General features: G+C 51.9%; 2 protein-coding genes and 1 long non-coding RNA gene across 3 annotated transcripts; 1 reads left to right on the top strand and 2 right to left on the bottom strand.

Annotated features, from left to right (window-relative positions):
• Positions 1-50: 50 nt before the first annotated feature.
• APH1A (aph-1 homolog A, gamma-secretase subunit) lies at positions 51-2,006 on the bottom strand. Its single transcript, XM_058042881.1, has 7 exons — positions 1,894-2,006; positions 1,446-1,604; positions 1,084-1,157; positions 863-985; positions 659-786; positions 338-461; positions 51-213 (listed from the first exon to the last, which is right to left on the bottom strand). Exons 1-7 carry the CDS (start codon positions 2,004-2,006, stop codon positions 149-151), a joined length of 786 nt encoding a protein of 261 aa, XP_057898864.1. The 3' UTR covers positions 51-148.
• A 490-nt stretch (positions 2,007-2,496) lies between these two features.
• LOC131095312 (uncharacterized) lies at positions 2,497-10,549 on the bottom strand. Its single transcript, XR_009115843.1, has 3 exons — positions 9,255-10,549; positions 8,528-8,713; positions 2,497-3,968 (listed from the first exon to the last, which is right to left on the bottom strand). It is a non-coding gene; the product is annotated as an uncharacterized LOC131095312 (long non-coding RNA).
• A 710-nt stretch (positions 10,550-11,259) lies between these two features.
• On the top strand, positions 11,260-19,875 carry ANP32E (acidic nuclear phosphoprotein 32 family member E). Its single transcript, XM_058042888.1, has 7 exons — positions 11,260-11,441; positions 12,908-13,057; positions 13,530-13,652; positions 14,257-14,419; positions 14,970-15,124; positions 15,939-15,990; positions 17,179-19,875. Exons 1-7 carry the CDS (start codon positions 11,388-11,390, stop codon positions 17,244-17,246), a joined length of 765 nt encoding a protein of 254 aa, XP_057898871.1. The 5' UTR covers positions 11,260-11,387; the 3' UTR covers positions 17,247-19,875.
• The last annotated feature ends 1,123 nt before the right edge of the window (positions 19,876-20,998 follow it).

The following is a 20,998-nucleotide window of genomic DNA, read 5'->3' as shown; positions in this document are numbered from 1 at the left end:
GAAAGGAGTTTAGAGAATCTGGGAGCAAAGGGCAGAGGGTGGTGGTCAGACCCCAAAGGCCCCCAGGAACTGGGCAGACACAAATCCCGCTGCAGCAGGAGGGGTGAAGGCTTTCACAGGAGGGTCTGGCTGTGGGGCCACGGCTCCCTCAGCCCTCAGGAGGCACCTGCAGCGCCGAGTAGAGCACGGCCTGGCCCTCAGGCTCCTGCTTACCTGGGGGAAAAGGGGCATCTGTGAATTTGGGGGGGATTTAGGGGTTTGTGGCAGCCCCCACTCAACAAGACTCATCCAGCCCCATCCCAGCAGCCCCCAAAAGTGACACCCCACTCCCCCTTACATGAGAGGCACTTGAGGACGTTGTGGAAGGAGCCACCGGCGGTGCTGAAGGCCCAGAGGCCAGTGCAGAGCGTGAGGATGAGGATGGGGCCCAGGCTGGCCTCGTACCACGGGTTCAGGAAGGTCTGGGGACACAGAGAGAGGTCACACCCTCCTGAGCCCTCCAAGGTGGAAACCTGACTGAAATCCCTGCTGAAATGTGTGCCCCCAAATCCTTCACATCCCCAAGGAGCTGGGGGGCCTGGGGGTGTAACTCCCCCCACAGCCCCAGGCAGGGAGCGAGGGGCAGTGGGTGGGGGTTCCTGTGCCCCCCAGGACTCACCAGCCCCGAGGTGAGCAGGTGGCTGCCCACCACCAGCCCCAGGCCCCCGGCGCGGCGCCGCTCACAGGCGTCGAAGAAGATGATGCCCCAAAAGGTGTGGAGCAGAACCAAGGCCATGGTGAGGAAGGCTGTGGGGAGACACACAGAGCCTCAGAGCCTTCCTCCTCCTCCTCTTCCTCCTCTGCGCCACGGCCCCAGCCTCACCAGAGGTGATGAAGAAGTACGGGGAGTCCCCATGGATCCCAACAGTGCCCGGCCCCGCAGAGTCCGCCAGGATGTTGGTGATGGAGAAGAGGCCACTGATGGTGCCAAAGGAGAGCCCAGACACTGTGGAGGGGGAGCCGGGGGTCAGGAGAGCCCCCACAGCCCTGGAGGGTTCAGGGAAGGGCAGGAGAGGTGGATGGAGCACCCAGGGCTCTGCTCACCGTAAGCCGTGCGCCGCAGGGACAGCGGGGAGCGCCCGTCCTTGCTGAGGGTGGCCAGCCCTGCATCGGCTTTCCTGCCCCACCAGAGAGAGAAAGAGAGTGAGCCCCAGTCCAGGGAGAGGGGAAGGGAGAGCGTGAGATCCATCCGAGAGAGCCCCATCCCAGGGAGAGTGTGAGCCACATGTCAGGGAGATCATGAGCCCCATCCCGAGGAGCTGCTCGGCTCCTTCCCGGGGTTTAACAAGGAAAACACTTTGTGGGGTTCCTCAGGACACAGAGCCCCAAATCTGCTCTGGCTTCCCCAAGCCCGGGGATACCCCAGCCCCGGTCCAGCCCCCGGAACAGCCCTGGGCTGCTCTCACTTGAGCATTTTGAAGCAGGCGAAGCGGCAGAGCTCCTGCAGCAGCACCGCGGCGGCGGCTCCGAGCGGCAGCAGCGCCGCGTCCTCCCGCCCGCTGAGCTGCACCCACACGGACCAGAGCAGCGAGGCCGCCAGCAGCGACAGCAGCCAGAAAAACGCCCTGGGGACAAACGGGACACCGGGATGGCACCGCGGCCACCGGCACCGGGCCGAGCCACCCGGTACCGGCACCAGGCCAAGCCGCCGGGTACCGGGACCCGCAGCGCCCTCAGCGCTGCTCCCAATCTCCCCTGAGCCGTCCCCTCGCCTCAGGGCTCCTCACTCCGCCACAGCTCCCTCAGCCGCCCCGGGCAGCACCAGCCCCGGTGTCCCCCGGAGCCGTCCCAGAGCACACCCCCAAGGGCCTCACGGACCCCGCCACGGCCCCCTCGGCCCCCGGCCCCGCTCACCCCGCCAGCAGCACGATGAGGAGCAGCGGCTCCGCCGCCACCGTGAGCAGCACGAGCGCGGCCGCGGGCCCGAGCGCGATGGCGGCGCAGCCCAGCAGCACCGCGGCGGCCATGGCGGCACCCACAGCGCCCCCTGGCGGCCCGGAGGAGCCCACAGGGCCATGGGGGGGTAGGACCAGTCCCGGGACAGGGGGGACACAAGGGGACACCTGGCACGGCCTGGGCCCGGAGTCACTTGTGCGCAGGGTCACCTGAAGGTTCATCTGAAGGTTCACCTGTCCGCAAGGTCACCTACAGGGTCACCTGTCCCCAGGATCTCATTTCTCTCTTCTCTTCTCTTCTCCCTTCCCTTCCCTTCCCTTCCCTTCCCTTCCCTTCCCTTCCCTTCCCTTCCCTTCCCTTCCCTTCCCTTCCCTTCCCTTCCCTTCCCTTCCCTTCCCTTCCCTTCCCTTCCCTTCCCTTCCCTTCCCTTCCCTTCCCTTCCCTTCCCTTCCCTTCCCTCTTTATATTTTTTCCCTATTCCAAGCCCCTCACATCTCCCATCCCGATTCTGTCCCCCACCCCCATGCTGCTGCTGTTTACAGAGGAGCTGGGAAGAGCAGGAAAACTTTATTTAGACTAAAAAATTCCATCAGCCAGCAAGAACAGCCTGGACGGCTCCAAAGCCCCTCCCTCCAGATTATTCCACCTCCCTCTGGACTGACGGTGCCACGGGGAGTGCTGGGCACTGAAAATGAAGATTTTCCATCCATCTTCACGTCTCCTGTGAGGAAAACTCCAAACAATGTCCCCTGCAGCCTCTTCCGCAGGAATCCTGCGAATGCCATCTCCTGGGCACGAGGCATTGTTCAGGGGAGAATCAGAGTCACTGCCTGCCTTGGATTAATTTCCCTCCGTGTTTCACTTCCGCCTATTAAAGCTGGGAAATGACACAGCACATCCGAGCCCTGCTGACTTCAGCTGCACCTTCCTCCTTGGTCTGACCCCCCTGCACAGCACCAGGCTCGGGGTGCCCAGAGCATCCCTGGGATGGAGCCCCCTCAGCACAGGACCAGGAGCCTCCTTCTTCCTCCTTTTTGTCTCCTTTTCCTTCCTTTTTCCCTCTGGTTTGGTTCACACGATGAGTTTTCCCTCAGGAAAGGTGTGCCTCCCTCGCTGCTCTGTTGTTGTGTTGAATTTTGGCCAAAAAAAAAAATCTTTTCATGATTAAAAAAATAAAGACGTAAAAGTAGAAATATAAAGCAAAATAGGGATTTGGGGGAATAGGAAGCAAGGTTTTGGGACGGGAGATGGAAAAGCCCCCTTGGTCTGCCTCCTTTCTGTGGCTGCAATGGGTTTGTTCTGTGATGCCAGATGTGAAGAATCAATAAGAAAAAAGGCAAAAAGAAAAAAAAAAAAAAACACCAGGAGGAAAACAGGACAGTTTCCTTTTCCATCCAGAAACAATTCCAGAGCTGCACCTGGGATGCAGGATGCTGCTGGAGGTTCCAGCTGGTCCCAGCCAGGGAGGAGCAGCTGTTTCCCCCCTTTGGTACCTCATGGCACTTTTTATCCAGGCCCCTTTCTTTTCATGGATTCTCCAAGTTTTCCCAATTTTTGCAAGTCTTAGACCATCACAGCCAGTTCTGGAGTCATTCCCAGCCCCGAGCCAGCAAATCCCACTGAATCCAGCTCCCACGCCAAGGGTTCTGATAAGCCAGAACCATCCTCAGGGATCTTCCTCGCCCCTTCCCTCCCCACTCCTTTAATCCCAGGATATTTTAACCCTTCCCTGCTCCCCCAGTGCCTCCTGGCCGAGCTGCTGACCCCAGCCCTGCTGGGATTCTTCACACCGAGTTCAGATTTCTGCTTGGCTTGGGGTTTTTTGAGTTTCGTTGTTATTCTTGAGGAGGAGGGAGAGGAGGGTCTTGTGGGGAGGAGGGTTTGAAGAGATTCACTTCCTGCTCAGCATTCCTGGGCATTTAACCCTTTGCCAAACATCTCCCTACAGATGGGAGAAGCTCCTTCTGCAGAGCACAGGGGAGCTGGGAACCAGATTTGGGATGTGCTGGAAAAATTCTTCTGTTGGGTTCGCTCTGGTAGAAAAAAAAAAGTCTGCTTTGGGGAATTTTGGTTTAACATTGATTAGAATCCTTAAAATCTACAGAAATCTTTGGTTTAAAATTAACAGGAGATAAGATGAGCTTTGAGGCCACTCCCAACCATGATTCCATGGCCCTGCGCCCCAAATGAGAAATCCTCCTGTAGGATGAGCAAGGCTCATCTTGCTCTTTCTTGGCTTTCTAAGCTTCATCTTCAAGAGTGACCAAAATATTGATTTTACAGCTCTGTCTCTTCCTCTTCCCCTTTTCCTTCCTCCTCTGGTCTGCACCCATTTCCACCTGGATCCCTCCCACTCCTCACAGGAGCTCTGCTCTCACCTTCTCCCCAGGGTGTTTTAACTCACTATAAAATAAAATAAAATAAATCTTTGACCGTTCATGTTTCTTCCTCCCGATAAAGAAACTGAGGCACGGGAAGGGGAAATGAAGCCAAAACAACAAAAATCCCCAAGATTTTTACGGGAAGTCGGGAGCCACTCTGGCTCCCAGTCAGCATCTCTGCCTTCTCTCCCTGAAGAATTCGCTATTTATAGCCCTGCTCCGTTAGAACATAATCAAAACCATCCTCTCTCCATATGAGAACTCATCCAGCGGCACTGACCCTCCCCGGGGGAAAACTTCCCGAGGTTTGCGATTCCGCCGTCCGAAAACGCCTCTGCAAGAGGGAAACTGGGAAACTTGCAGCGCACGGCTCACGCTCAGCGCCCAGCCCGGGGCTGCTCGGCACAACCCGGGGAGGTTTTTGCGGCACGAACGGGTTCCTTATCACGGTTCCGAGGAGCTTTGCTCGGCCCAGGCCCCCCGAGTCATTTCCTGCTTTCTCAGGCACCGAAACTGCCGCGGAGCAGGAGCGGAGCCGCTCCCGCAGCCGGCGCCCAGCGGAGGACGATGAATTTCTGCATCGCGGTGCTCCTGGTCCTGCAGTCCTTGCCGGGTAAATCGGAATTCCACGAGTTTTCCCAGGGTTTTCTAAGGGCAGTTTGATTTTAAGCTCGCCGCTTTGATTATTTGGTTGTATTATTAATAATTTATTGTTATTATCCCACACTCCTGGGATGCTGTGGGGCAGTTGAGGGGGGAATCTGGAGGCTGCAAGATCTTGGGGGGATTTTTTTGGAGAAAGGGGGAAAAACCCGATGTAAATTACGGAAAGTTTCATAAAACCTCTGCACGGAGAACAGTGGGATGGTGAACGTTTCACGCATTGTGTTCAAACCGTTTGCAAACCCCAGCTGGGAGCTATTAGGAGACACAGAGAAAAAACCCCAACAGGATTTCCTGAGAGTTCTGTGGGCACTTTGAGACGGGGGAGAGCAGAATCAGGGGATTGAGGGTGGAAAACCCCAGCCTGGAGCTGCTTAGGGATGAGCACAAAGCTCCCCCATCTCTGGGAAGGTGAGACACAGAGCAGCACCAGCTGAGGGGAACCAGAAACTGCAGCTCTTCCCCTTTCTTTTGTATTTTAACCGAAGGAACAGATTTAAACACGAAACACCAGCGAGGGGATTCCCAGCTGGAAACTCTTTTATTCTCCGTTATTCTTGTGGGACTGCAGTGTAAATAAGGAGTGACTTTCTGGGAAAGCCTCAAGGCTGCTGGAGCCCTGCCGAAGGAGCGTGGGAAGGAGCAGGATGGGGGCCAGCTCCCAATTTCAGCCCAAATTTCCCCAAAAGCTCGGGGTGGGAGTGGGACAGGTCGAGGTGTGAGGCTGTGCTGTGTCCCTGCTGCAGAGCTCCAGTCCCAGCCTGGAATGTTCAGCCTCAGGCAGCGCTTTCAGAGAATCCCCTAATGAGGATTTGGGAAGTTTAGATTTTGGCATCTGGGCTTTGGGATTTGGGACAGTAGATTTTGGGATCTGGGCTTTCCCCCCAGGCTTTGCCAGCACTGGGAAAGTCAGGGATATGAGAGGAAGAAATGGGAGGGTTTGGAGAGGGACCTGGAGCTCCAGCTGGCCCTGGGCATGACTGACAGCATCACTCCAGATATTGATGGTGTCACTTAAAATGACAATATTATAATTGTCTTATTTGTGACTATGAGCATCAAACTATAAAAATATCTTATTATTCCACATCCGCCATTCTCATGAGTGTAACAGTGTATGAATTTGTGACTATTAGTTCATTAATGTTCCCCATTAATTTGCTTTTAAAAATCCTCCCAAAACCCCAAGAAAGCACAGAGAACTTTACGTTTGGAACAGGGAATGAGCCACTCCCTCCAACTGTGACAATGTCACACGGGTCAGAATTTATTTAGAGTGCCTCAGCCCTAAGAAAACATCAGGGTCCCCTGTGAGCCCTTGGCAGGCCAAGGCACTGGAGCAGCTGGAGAGGGGCTGATCCCAGGGGAACAGCTGGATCCTGCAGGAGGGGCTGATCCCAGGGGAACAGCTGGATCCTGCAGGAGGGGCTGATCCCAGGGGAACAGCTGGATCCTGGATGAGGAGCTGATCCCAGGGGAACAGCTGGAGAGGGGCTGATCCCAGGGGAACAGCTGGATCCTGCAGGAGAGGGGGATCCCAGGGGAACAGCTGGATCCTGGATGAGGGGCTGATCCCAGGGGAACAGCTGGATCCTGGATGAAGGGCTGATCCCAGGGGAACAGCTGGATCCTGCAGGAGAAGCTCATCCCAGGGGAACAGCTGGATCCTGCAGGAGAGGGGGATCCCAGGGGAACAGCTGGATCCTGGATGAGGGGCTGATCCCAGGGAACAGCTGGATCCTGGATGAAGGGCTGATCCCAGGGGAACAGCTGGAGAGGGGCTGATCCCAGGGGAACAGCTGGATCCTGCAGGAGAAGCTCATCCCAGGGGAACAGCTGGATCCTGGAGGAGAGGCTCATCCCAGGGGAGATCCAGCCCAGCTCTGGCTCCATCCCCACCACTGCATCTCTCACTTCCACCACATCCACACCCAGAAATGAATAAAAACCCCAGCTCTGACCTCCCACACCTTTAGCTGGGATCTCATTGTGGGTCAGTCCCACAGGAAAGGGGTTTTGCCCAAGGCACCAATAAACCAATGAAGCTTCCCATGACCCCACAGCCTCGTGGTGATGCCTTGGTTGTTCCTTTGCTTTCAGGGAAGGCGGAGGTCGAGGATGAGGAGGAGATCGCCCCGGATTTATTTGAATACATGACTCATTTAAGTGAGAAATGCCTTTTTTTTTTTTTTATATAATTTTTACCATTTTCCGCAAACCACAAGAGAGAGTTGGGATAACGAGGACTGGGAAGGGATTTATCTGAGTTGTCCAGATTAATTTGAGTTACACAAGGGGGGGAAAGCTGGGTGGTCACAACCCAGGACATGGGGGAGGGACTCATCCCACCCCATTTTAGACAGGAGTCCCCAGTCCCCACAGTGCCACCTCACCTGGAGCTCTTTCCATTCCAGGTGATTACTACTATTCCACAGAGGATTATTACTATGACAATGCCACAGCAACCCCTGCCACGTATGTGTACGAGTTTGATTCATACGAGGTGAGTTGGTATTCCCCTAAAAAACAGATTTTCCTCACCCAAATCTCTGCCACAGGGATGAATAAATGGGTTAAAGCTGCTGATTTTTAGACCACAGAAAAAAAATTGAGTTTGAGCAGAGTGTCCATGAACAGCAATCATGGGATGGTTTGAGTTGGGATTTATTTAATGCTCCAATGGGAAATTCCTTGTTTTCCCAATTAAACACCATCAAACCATCCCAAGGAGGGATCTCTCTCTTAGGAGTTAATCCTATGCTGTGATATTTCAGGTTATTTCTTTTTCTCCACACGCAGACAAACACCACTGGAGACATAGATTATGACAAGTTTTTTTCAGAATGGAATGACACCATTGAGCTTTCAGGATTACCAGACATAAATGCCCCAGGGGATGCCAAGGACACTCCAGGGGATGCCAAGGACACTCCAAGGGGTGCTAAGGACTCTCAGGTGGGTGCCTGTCAGCTCTGCCACAGGCTTTCAGCACATGGCACTTTCTGACTGATTTCTTTTCCTTGACTCGCCAGGATTTTCATCAGGAGTCATTGGGATCGTCCCTGCAGGGCCACCTCACCCTCATCATCCTCCTCAGCTTCCTGGGTCTCCTGCTATGACCCCCAGGCTCCTCCTCCAAAGGTACTCTGGGACTTTGACAGTCCAAGTGTGTCCTTCAACCCCGGGGAATGCAATTCTTTCTGAAGCAGCAACTTTCCAGAACAATGGGAAGATAAGAAGCCCTTCCAGGCAGATAAGAGCCCACCCAGCTGTGACCCCAGTGATGGCCTGGAGAGGCTTTCCAGGGCGTTTTCCCAGTGACCTTGGCACTCAGTGGGACCTTCACTGCTGTGAGCAGCCAGGCTCCTCCACCCTGCTCCATGAACCCCTGGGGTGGTTTGGGTTGGGGTGAACCTCACAGAGCAGCTGCTTCCACCTTCCTGATGAGGTTCCTCCAAAGCTCCATCCCACCTGGCCAAGCTTTCCCCACTGGAGCTCTCACACATCCTAGGAATGCTCCAAGCCCTGTCCCACCACTCTCTGCTCACCTTTTTCCTTCATTCCAGACCTTGTGGCTGGGATGGTGACCAGGACACTGCCAGGTGTTGATGATGAAATAAATCCTCTCCACGAGGTGCTGTCTCTGTTCTGGAACTGCTGAGATTTTGTGGCTGAGGGTTTTGGTGAGAGCAGCTCAGCAATCCTTCAGGCCTTTCCTGTTTCCTCGGATTCTGCTGTAAATAAAAACCTCTGCCAATAAAACCCCCAACACCTGGTGCATGGTGTCTCATGATAAATAATCCAGAACTGGAATGACAAATGCAAACAATGTGTGCAGTGCTTGTCCCATCAACAGGATCTTCTCGAGCCTCTAAACCCAGGAGCTTCCAACTTTGTTTCTTCCAGAACTGCTTATTTTCCACAAACACCCACAATATCTGGGAGAAGATGGACCAGAAAACCTCCAACCCCACCATGGAGAGCAAACCATCACAGCAACGGGTGGTTTTGGTCAGGAAATCAGAGTTAAATTCCTTTTTGGGGAAGAGAAAACTGCAATCCCCACACTTGGTGCCTGTGTTGCTTTTCCTTGGGAGAGTTAACAGGAAGGAGATGTGGCAAACTGGCCCAGGTGTACCCGGGACAAAAGAGGCTGAGTCAAGGGGTGCTGAAGGAGACTCGTGGTGGTCACAAATCCCCAGAGCCCTCCCGGATCCCGGGGGAAGCTCCCGAGCGCCCAGGGCAGGTACAAAGAAGAAAACTTTTGTTATTTACAAAGGCTGGAGGCGGGTTCAGAGCGGGACCGGACGCGCTGCCTGGCAGTGCCACCTCCTGGCTTGGTGCTGCCATCAAGGTGGATCGAGAAAAGCCAAGAACGCCCCGGAAAATGGTTCAGGATCACACAGCAGCGAGATTTCCAACCCTGGAGTGGAGCAAAAAAGCGATTAAAGGAAAATAAAAGATGTGGGTGAAGGTTATGAGTTTATTTCTACAAACCATCCCTCTAATGCAGACTCAGAAAATGAAGCAGTTTGTTGTAACCGGACCTAAATATAAATTGAATCACTCCCAAATCCTCAAACCAAATCTTCACCTTCTAGTGATGTTTTGGGACAGCAATATCCAAACACACCACGGATGGACAGCTGGACATGTCCTCCCTGCTCCCAAAGCTGGGAATATTCACCCAAACCTCTTTAATCCCAAAGTGACACCATCCTCCTGGCTCTTTCACAAGTTCTTTTCCTAGATTTACCCTTTTCCACCCTACTCAGAGGGTGGTGGTGTCTCCATGAGCAGCCACCCAGCTCTCCTGGCAAACCCCTGGGATAAGCAGCTTTAACACAAAGAGGATTTTCCCTGCAGTTGTGAGAACCTTTCCCAGTTACCTCCTTAAGGGAAGCGAGCAGAAAGCTCTCCAGGTCTCTGCTGTTTTCCAGCAGCTCCTTATCAAACCATCCCAGGGAAATATTTTCTCCATGGAGTTCACAGAAAGCTGGAACAAACCTAGACTCCCATGTTGGGTTGCTGGTTTTTGTTTTTTTTTTTTTTAATTCTGTCACCATGCTGCCAAAATGTTTCCGGTTATTTGTGTCTCCAAAGTTAAAAGAGTCAATATGTAAATATTTACAACTGCTTGTCCCACAATTGTCCCGCCTGGGCATGAGGGATATCAGTGGCTCACAGGCTCTCTTCAAGGATTATTTTCCAGGAGAAAAGCTTCAATAGAGAAACATTCATTCATTATTAATTTTAAATAGGAAAAGAATTTCCATAGGGATATAAATCCCATCTATCCACCTGGGGAGATCTAAATTACATATATCCAACTAGAGGAAGATATAAATCCCATCTGTCCACCCCAAGGGGGTTATAAATCCCATACATGCAACCCGAGGGGGAAACAAATCCCATTTATCCACACAGAGTGGGATACGAGCCTCAAATATCCTTCCTGAGCAGCTCAGATTATAGGAATTGAGCTATTCCCCAGATGTGTGAACCTGCCTCCCCTCCCCGATGTGTTGTCAGTGCTGGCAAATTAAGTAAAAATAACACAAATTCGCAAAAGCCGCTGAACCTTATGGTGTGTGAGACCCCCGTGAGCCCCCGGAGCCCACTCGGCACACGGAGCTCCGGGGGCGGCCCCACGGTCAGATCCTTCCCGAGTCCGCGCGGTGGGCACGGCCCCCACAGCGGAGCACGGCCGGGGATGGCCGCGACCCCCGGCCCGACCCCGCAGCGGCCGCGACCCTCGGCCCGGCCCGGCCCCGCCAGAGCCGCGATCCCCTCAGAGCCGCGATCCCCGACCCGCGCCCACCCCACAGGTGCGGCCCCCTCAGAGCCGAGAGCCGAGACCCGCACAGAGCCGCAGCCCCCTCAGAGCCGCGTCCCCTTTAGACCCGCAGCCCCCTCAGAGCCGCGTCCCCTTTAGACCCGCGGCCCCCTCAGAGCCCCGACCCCCGCCCACCCCAGAGCCGCGGCCCCCGCCCCGGCCCCGCCCCCTCAGGGCCGGCCTCGCCCCCGGCCCCGCCCCTCCCGCTCAGGGCGCGCGCACCCGCCGGCCCCCGCGCGCGAGCACAAACCCCGCCCCCGCGCGTCCTGACGGGCAGCGCGCTCGGCCAATAGCGCGGCACCACCCGCGCCAATGACGGCGCCGCGCGGGGAAGCCCCGCCCCGGGGCGGGGCGTGGCCGGGGGGGGGCGCCATGCGCCGTGTCATGGAGGCGCAGTGTGCGGGCGGCCATTGACGGTGCCGGAGCTGCTGCGGAGCGGCGCGGCCGGGGCGGCCCCGGCGACCCCCGACCCACTCCCGGCGCGCTCCCGGCGCCCGCCGCAGCCGCAGCGACCCTCGCGGCCGCTCTAGGCCACCCTCCCTCGCCAGTGCGGAACCGCGGGAGGGGGGGCAATGGAGATGAAGAAGCGCATCAACCTGGAGTTGCGGAACCGGGCCCCCGAGAAGGTGAGGGGCGGCGGGGCCGGCGGGGCGCGCTCCCCCCGCCCCGTGGGGCCGTCGCTGCCGCCTCGGGCCGCGCAGGCCCGGCGGCACCGCTGCCGAATCTGGGTCAGCCGTGGCGCAGGGCCCGGCGGGGCGCGGGCGGCGCTTCCGGCGCGGCCCCGGGACCCGCGGCCCCCCCTCATTCCCCCTCCGCCTCCTCTCTCGGGGTGCCCCGAAGTTCCCGGGGGGCGCGGCGGCCTCGGCTTCCCCCGACGTTAATCCGCCGCTTCCCCCGGCCGCAGTAAACAGGTCACGGCGGCGGCCCCGGCCGCGGCCCGCCGCTCATCCCGGCGCCTTTAATTAGTATAATTAACGTTCTTTCCCGCGCCCGCCACCCCGTGGGGGGTCCCCGTACCCCTCCCGCTTCCCCCTCCCCGCGCGTCCAACTTTCAATTTCTTAGGAAAGAGCCCCCAAAAAAAAAAAAAAAAAATTTTTTTAAAAAAGCCCCGAGCCGCTGGCGAGGCGGGAGCGCACGTGCGCGCCGGGCCCCGCGCTGCCCCCGCCGCCTCCCGGGGCTCCCGAGCATCGCTCCCCGCTCCGCGAACGGGGAAACCCGCGCCCGGTTCTCCCCAGGAGTAAAGTCCGGAGACTTTCGCTTTCCCTGACCCGCCGCACGTGGGGTTTTTCTGGGGAAAAAAAAACTGCCCGAAAGTGTTTGGTTTAACGCGCCCGGTGGTGTTTGGGGTGGCAGGTACTCGGAGAGGCCTCGTCAGCTGGGGATGGAGCTGGGATCCTCCCTCTCCTCCCGGCAGCTTGCCTTAAAATTTGGTGTCTGTGTGGAATAATGGGCGTTTTTAAGTGAATAAATAAAGTAAAAGTGGGAAGCTGGCCTCGTGGTGCTAGGGGTCGGCAGCACTCCCAAAATTTTAGTGTGCGGGGAAAAGAAGTCACCTTGTGCCTGTCCTTTGCCAAGTGGGTGTTCCACTCCAGATAAAATAATTTAAAATTAATTGGCTGCTTCTTGTTGCTGCTTCTCCAAGTACGCGACCTGTATTGATTATTAAGGAAATTATTTATTTGGGGCTCCATTAACCTCTAGGAATCTCTGGTAAAATAATCTGGAGGCAGAAGGTTTTAGGTTCACAGAGAAACTGGTTTTATGAGTTTGGTTAGGCACAGTTAAATGATGAGAAGTCAGCAGTTGGTTGGCTACAGTGCTTCTGTGGGGAGCTGTATGATGGAGTTTTGGGGTCAGGTGGCTGTTTTTGCAAAGTTTAATGCATGCTCGGAGAACAGGAAACTGCTGCCTAATTTTTAAATTAGGCGAGCGTTGATGATTTCTGGGCAGGTATCCGCTCTGATTTGAAATGAAACCCCAAACGTGCAGGCACTGCCCCGTCCCTGGGGTGGGTTTGGGTGAATTTCAGTCCCTGGGGGTGGGTTTCAGGTGAATTTGCTGCTGTGACACCCACGTGTGCCCTGATTGCAGGTGACAGAGCTGGTGCTCGATAACTGCCGCTCCAGCAACGGCGAGATCGAAGGGCTCAACGACTCGTTCAAGGAGCTCCAGTTCCTCAGCATGGCCAACGTGGAGCTGACATCCCTGGCCAAGCTGCCCACGCTGAGCAAGCTCCGGAAGGTCGGTGCCTTTGGGGTGGCAGAGCCATGGCTGCGCCTTGCAGTGCTCATGGTTGGACTCCTGTGGTGCTGAAGGTGCTTTGTGGGCGTCTGAAACGTGTTTTTAAGAATTGAAATTGTTTTGGGTGCTTCCAGTTAATTATGGTGAGCTGGGTTTGGGTTTTGGTCAGTGATTCTTGGGGCTGTAACTCTTGAGTGTTGTGAAGGTCCAGCTGTGCATTGGTAGGAGGCTCTTGGGTCACCCAATGAACTCCAGTCCTGGTAACTTAAAACTGAGGTGCCTAAACCCATGAGACTTTAAAGAACAGTTTATAATTCTCAACTTAAAGGAACTTTTTAACAGCTAAAGCTTTATACCTTGGGTGAATCTTCAAAAGTGATTACATTCTTAAAGGGAGAACAATTAACAATGATGCAGCTGATTCTGAGGCTGAAAATCTATTTGTTAATTCCTTTTTTTTCCTGTCCAATAGCTGGAGTTGAGCGACAATGTCATTTCTGGAGGCCTGGAGGTCCTTGCAGAGAGATGTCCTAATCTCACATATCTAAATCTAAGTGGCAACAAAATCAAAGATCTTGGCACTGTGGAAGCTCTTGTGAGTATGAAGTGAGGAGGGCTCTGGGGAGATGTAATAAATACTATTTTTTATCAAGAACCTTTAATATTTTTGCAATGGATTGATAAAATCTCGTGGTTGATGGACTCGGTGCCATGGCTATAGGACAGCATGTGGAACCCCAGTGCTGGAAAATGGGATGGGATGTCCCAAATCAGAGATGGTTGGGCTTGGTTTTGTCTTTGAAGGAAAAGTTGCCAAGTATGATGCTGCTTCCTCTGTGCTTGTTGGTTAAGGTGTGTTTGTCTGCTGAGTTTTCATTAAAATGTGAAGTGACTCAGACACAGGTGTGATACAGCGAGGAAGAGGAGGGAGCTGCCACTGGTGATCCATTCACCCATTTTTCTGGATGATTCTGTCCAAAACTGGGCTCTGCACACATAACCCAACCCCCAAGGTTGGGAGTTATTCCACACAAGTGCCTTCAGTGGGGATTTGGCTGCTGACAGCAACTTGGGCTGAATTTGAGGGAGAAAATTCTAACTAGAAATGAGAGATGATGATAAAGTAAATTATTGGGTTGTCACCCTGCTGTATCTGGGAGCACCACAGGAAAAAACCAAATATTTTCATTTATTTTCAGCAAAATCTGAAGAATTTGAAGAGTCTTGACCTGTTCAACTGTGAGATTACAAACCTTGAGGACTACAGGGACAGCATCTTTGAGCTGCTCCAGCAGATCACATACCTGGATGGGTTTGATCAGGAGGACAATGAGGCACCAGACTCAGAAGATGATGATGATGGTAATTTCCTGAAACAAACTGGGGGAATTGGACTAAAGATACTTTTTCAAAGACACAAATATTCTTATTGCCAGCAGTAAAGCCCTTTGTGCCACTGAGTGATACAGAGCAAAGGGACATGCACACTATTTTGAATTAAAAATTACACTTTTACAGGGTTTTGTAATGGTTTCAGGCCCTTGTTTTAGTATAATACAAATTTTAGCTCCAAAATCACACCTAGTTCCTTTTGGTCCCAGCTTGGTTGCAGCCCTTAAGGGGGCTCTTAGGGCTGGCAGGATTTTGTATTTGCAGCTGCTTCAGACATCACAAGTTTTGCCTGAAGCTTGTGATGGAAAAACCCTGGGAGTCTTTCTTAGAGAAAAAAATGACAAAATTTAACTTGGTTACAATCATGGTAATTTCCTATGTGTTGCTTGGATTTAGAAAAAAAATTAAAATCCCAAAATCCTTCAGGAAAAAAACTATTAGGGCAAGCCCAACCTGCTGTACTCAGAGAGGAGAGAATGGAACTGAATTTCTGGTCTCATATGTGTGTCCTTCATTGCAGAGGGGGATGAAGATGATGATGATGATGAGAATGAAGCTGGGCCTCCAGGAGAATATGAAGAAGATGATGATGAAGATGATGGAGCTTCAGATTTGGGCGAAGGTGAAGAGGAGGAGGAAGTTGGTCTTTCATACCTGATGAAAGAAGAAATTCAGGTAAAGTTTGTAAATGCTGCCAAGTGCAGGAAGCAAAGAGAAGCTCCTGTGGGGTTCTGTGGTTACAGAAAACACTTCTGGTACAGTTCCCAGAGAACAGAAAACAGCCTTCAGGAGGTGATGAGTGGAGTTCTTGCAGCTATAAACTGATCACACAAATTACAGGACAGCAGTGAAGCTCTGGGTCCTGCTCAGGTCCTGCAGGGTCTCCACAGGGGTGGGGTTTGTGCCCCAGAGCAGCCCCCCCATTTGGTATTGAAGGGGATTTGGGGTCCTGTGCCCAGCCACTGCTGGTTCTCTGATAAGAGTTTATTTCCTGCCAGGGAGTTCGTGTGGTGTGGGTTTAATTCCAATATTCCAAAAGCCACTATCAGAGGTTTGACTTGTCACACTCCCCTGTGTACAAAATTCCACCAAGCACAGGGATATGAAAACAAGACTTGGGTTTGTTGAGTTTTCTGGAGCTGATTGTAATTCATTTACATTCCTCATCTATCAGCTTTAGAACAAGACAAAAACACCACAAAAGCTCACTTGTTTTCACAGAGTTATGCACCTTTTCCTCCAGGCCCTTACTGTGGGTTCAAAGGCAATCTAGAGCTGCTGGCATCTCTTATCACAGTTAATTTTTCAATAACTTTGAGCTGGCTTAAAAAAATGAACAGTGAGGAAAAGCAAATAAATGAGTCTCTAGGGCTGGCTGATGCCCTGGTGGGGAAATTGCAGGGAATTCCTGGATTTCTGCTTGGGATCATTGTGGAAACAAGACTTCAATAAACAGCAGTTGTAAAAATATCTCCCAATTTTTGTACAGGATGAAGAGGATGATGATGACTACGTTGAAGGAGGTGATGAGGAGGAAGAAGGTAAGTGCTCAAGGATTGAAGTTGTGACTGAAACAATCAATTCTCTGTAATTGTCTTTGTGGGTTTAGGGCATGCACACTAACACAAAAAATTAAAGTGAGGAAGAAACAAGAGTTTTCTGAAAGGAAAGGCACTGTCTGCTGTGCAGTTGGAAATTGTTCTTTGATGTGGAGAGGAGTGGGGCTCTGCTGTGCTCTTTCCCTTTATCCAGCTTCTCCAGATGCAATCCTGGCACAAAGTTCTGTTAGCAAGAAGTGGCTTACTGGAGTATTTTTAATAAGTTTTTTCATTAAAAATTCCACATCTTTGTAAAGATGAAATCCCAGAATTTCTCCCCAGCTGAGCTCCCATCTCCTCCACATGCTGGGAGCAGGTTTGGGAGCTGGATTTTCCACTTGCAAAAACAGTATTTCTGAAGGAGCAGTGTGAATTCTTCACTTTGTACAAATCCTGGAGCCAGGGTGGGCCACTGGACTGGCTGGGGCAGCATTGCACTGCAGGCTCCCACCAGCAGAGAGCACAGCAAGCACCCAAATCAGCCCTTGGGCACTGAAAAATAGGGATGTTCCATAGTACAGAACCTAAATCAGCCCTTGGGCACTGAAAACCTGGAGATGTTCTCCAGGATCCTGGGATGGATCCCAGGATGTTCTCCAGGATCTTCTGGCCTTTTGACACAGAAATCCCAGGGATATTCTGCAGGATCCTGGGTTGGGATGTTTTGGCTCTTTGGCACAGAAAATACAGGGATTTTGTACAGGATCCTGGCTGGGATGTTCTGTCCCTCTGCCACAGAAAATCCAGGGATGTTTTGCAGGATCTTGGGCTGGGATGTTCCACAGCACACCACCTAAATCCAGCTCTTTGCCACAGAAATCCCAGGGATGTTGTGCAGGACCCTGGGCTGGGATCTTCTGGCCCTTGGGCACAGAAATCCCAGGGATTTTTTGCAGGATCCTGGGTTGGGATGTTCTGTCCCTTTGCCACAGAAATCCAGGGATGTTCTGCAGGATCCTGGGCTGGAATATTCTGTCCCTTTGCCACAGAAAATCCAGGGATTTTGTGCAGGATCCTGGGCTGGGATGTCCCATCAGGAGCACCTGCACCCCACACACACTCCCCATTCCCCTCCCCTCCTGTTCTCCATGGACAGACCATCATGGGCTGTGTGTGTCCCTCTCTCCTTAGCAGAGGGAGTCCGAGGGGAGAAGAGGAAACGAGAGCCCGAGGATGAAGGCGAGGAAGAGGAGGATTAACTTGCAGGACCAGACTCTCCAGTTGAGGAAGACGCAATAGTGATTATGCAGCTCTGTATGTCCATGTACCATAGATGTCCTGACAGAAATCCTATGTTAACTTTTTATAGCAGAAGTGTGGTTTTACTATTCCTGCCCCTTTTATCATTCCAGATAAGCTCTGATAGCCCATAGGGAACCTTCTGTAGAGAACAATTTTCAGCCCTATAATCACTGAAGCCATTGGCAAATTCCCCCCACCAGACTTTTCTTTGGAGCTCTTTCATTTCGTACAATCTTGCTGTGTTGGTCATTGTTAGCCCTGAATCCAACCCCATGTCCCATGGGTTTAATATTGGGAGTTTTCATTCAGAATTTTCAAGTTTTTATGCTTAAAAAGCTGAACTGAAAAGTGCTCTACAGCGAATTCCCCACTCTGTTAAATCAGTTGACTCTAGGCCAAGTTTTCCATGGATTCAACTGGAAACCCCTAACTAGATGACACCCATGTTTCAGTTTTTTTAAAAGGTGACTCCTGTGATTTTTTTTTCCTGTGTTTTTTTTTTTGTGTTTTTTTTTTTTTTTTTTTTTTTTTTTGAAGGCTCCTCTCTATTTTGGGTATTCCAGGGTAAAGCCTCAGTGGGTTTCAGAAGATGTTTTTGTTTTCCTGCTTGCTCCAATGTTCAGTGTTTGGAGTATTCACTAGATTCCTTCTAGAGTGTATTTTGGCAAACTGAAAGAGTTGTGATCCTTACAGGGTTGCAATCCATAAATTTTCCCCCAAGTCCATTGTCACTGCAGGTATTAACAAAGCAATTAATGTGTAGTTTTAAACCTTTTTGCCAGAAATCTTTGTTAAACTTTCACTCACTTTGCTCTTGCATTGTCATTCTGGGAATTCTGCACCACTCATGGCTATAAAATGTATAAAATAGATGAAATATGCATTTCTGATGCAGAAGTGAACGGGTAACTCCTCCAAGCGTGTTGTTTTCCACCCCCCAGCTTTTCTAGAACTGTTGAAGGGAAGAATTGAACCCAGGTTGGCCTTTCTCTGCACTTCACCTCTTCAACTGTTTAAATCTGGATGTAAAACACTCAGTCTGTGTGTAACAGTTGGGAATATTTGGGGGTTTATATTGAGTGGCTGCAGAGAGAGCATGAGGGATGTGCAGAGAGGCTTTTATAATTCCTGATAGCAGCCTTTATAATCCCTAATCTGCCCCAATCTATCATCCTTTCCTGTTGGAAACAAATTTTCACTTCCAGCATTCCTCCTTCAGGCGTGACCTGGGTCTCACACGGCAGTGGCGGTGTCACACTGACTGACATCAGTCTCACACAGGTCCTGAACCAAATATCACACACAGCTTTATTGCAGAGATGTGTTTTTGTATCTGTCCTGGCTGCCAGAAACGGGGGAGAGCCTGCAGGTGGGAGGAGGGAGATCCCTGGGTCTGAGAGAGTCAGTCCCTCCTCACCTGGTTCCCTGGGGGATGTTCCTGTAGGAATTTCATTGTGACCTCCAGCTCTTGGGGGGAGTTTAGATCATGCAGGGTTGAAGTTCTGCAAAGCCCCACTCACTCCCTGTGTGTGTGGTTTTATTTCCCCTCACAACTAGAGCCTTAACTCTGGGTTTTTTCCTGAACCTTCCCAGCCTCAAAAGCAGAGTCTGGTGGTGCACTGGGGAACAACTGACTCCTTGGGCTTTGTGCTTTTTAAAGGATATCTCTAAAGACACTAGAAAAGCTGTGGTGAAACTTCCTTTGCAGCCACAACCAAGTGCTGTGTTTGTGATGATGAGTCCTGGCTGGGTCAGTGCATGGTTGTCATGTCCTGAAGGCTCTGGGTGAGGCACTCACTCCGTGCTCAGCTTTGAGAGAAAAAAATGTTTTTCCCATCCTTTTGCTTCTTGTCCTTAGATTGAAACTTGTTATTTATAAGTGTGTATGTTAGAGCACCTCCATGTCAGGGTTTTACTTAACTGTTACTGATGCAGATAAAATTAGTTTTAAATGGAAGAAGAAGAAGAGAAAAAAAAAAGAGTCTATTTTGATGGATTAAAATAATGTGGGTAGTGGGCTTGTTTGGGTAAGCAAGACCAGAGCTCTGAGGGGTGACAGCCCTTTTCTAGGCCAGACTTCCCACTCCCCAAACAGCCACAGTTCCACCACGTGGAACCTGAGCCCCTCACGAACCCCAGAATCTGTCCCAGTGTCACCGTCCCCGTCCCGTGTCCTCCGCTCGGCATGCAGCAACAGCGTTTTTTAACGAGGAATTCAGAGCCTCCAGATAACTTTTGAAACTTTTTTGCTTGGTGGGTGGTCTTTTCATGCAAATACGTCAGGGTGGGTTTTATATTTTGTAGAGGTTTTGTCCTATTTTAATGCTCTTTGTATGGCAGTCTGTATATAGTGTGGTTTGGTTCCTTCTCCGACTCTTTCCTGAAACTTTGGAGTAACTGATTTTGTGCAACTGTGTTTTGAATAAAGCCATGACAGTGTTAAATTAAAGACAACAGCCCTGCAGCACTCTTCTGGTAACTTTTAGTTGTAACAAAACATGTTTCCTCCCCATGTGTGCTGTAAATTTTAAATTAAAAAGTTTTCAAACCGAATTATTTCAAATAAATTGAGACTATTGTATTGGATTACTTCTTGGGGTATGTCCACCTGTGGGAAGGAATGGAGTAAGGGAATTTTCTTTCTGGTTGTGGAAATTTGCAGAATGGTGTGTGTTTCTGGGGGTGGAATTTGGATTTGTGGTACTTGAGTCCTGGAACAGTCAAGGAAGGATGTTCTGGAAAACCTGAACGGTTCCCTGAGTGTTTGCAGGTGAGTTTTACACAGATGTCAGAGACATCAGAGTCTGAGTCCTGAGATTTGCTTTTCACAAGTCCTGCCTTGTGCCTGGCTGAAATATTCCTCACACAAGAACAATGTTTAAAAAAAAAAACCCTGCTGCTCCTCCCGAGCTAGAGAAAGCATTGTTTTATCTTGGGATTAGTCCAGCATTCCTGGCAAAAATCCCTTGGATGCACTTGAGAAAGCCCTTGGCAAACAGGCTTTTCTGCTGCTGGATGAGCAATTAGGCAAGAAATGGGTGGTGACTTTCTGGGATATTTTATTTAGTTTTAAAAGGTGGAGAAGAATTGCTGTTCCAGCTGAAGCCCCATGTCTCTACCCAGTGCACCCATTTCCCACCGGATCTGGGGCCAAATAGAACCTAAATTTTGGGATGACTTTAAACAAATTAAATCCATCCTTTGGGGCTGCAGGTGGGTGAAGTAAAACCAGGCTGGCACGCAGTACTTTGATGGCAAAGGACAAAGCTCCAGAGGTGTGTGGGCACATTCAAAGCCAGGAAAAACCTGTTGTGTGGCTGCTGGGTTCCTCAGCTCCTCATGATGTGGAACCGGCTCTCCCTGCCCCAACCTCTGCTTCACACAACGCCAGGCACCTGTCGCTCCCGGTGTCTAGAGATGGAATTGGGCAGGGACCCAGGGATGCGGCCGCTACCCGCGGTCCAGCAGCGCCCTCGCCCTGCATAGCCCCCCCGCCCTCCATTTTGTTGCAGTGAGGGGAAGCCGTGCCGGCGGGCGGCTTCCTCCATCCTGCTCCTTCCTCCTCCTCCTTCTCCTCCCGGGCCTTTTGTCCTGTTGTCCCCCTTCTTGCTCCCTCCCCGGCCCTTATCTCCCCCTCCCAGTGGTGCTGCTTCCCCTCCTTTTCCTTCCTCAGGGCTCGGGCGCCATTCCCCCAGCCCGGGCACCCTCC

The sequence above is a fragment of the Melospiza georgiana genome, chromosome 33, assembly GCF_028018845.1.
Source record: "Melospiza georgiana isolate bMelGeo1 chromosome 33, bMelGeo1.pri, whole genome shotgun sequence".
NCBI classification, from domain to species: Eukaryota; Metazoa; Chordata; class Aves; order Passeriformes; family Passerellidae; genus Melospiza; species Melospiza georgiana.
This window is presented reverse-complemented; position numbering and strand designations above follow the sequence as displayed.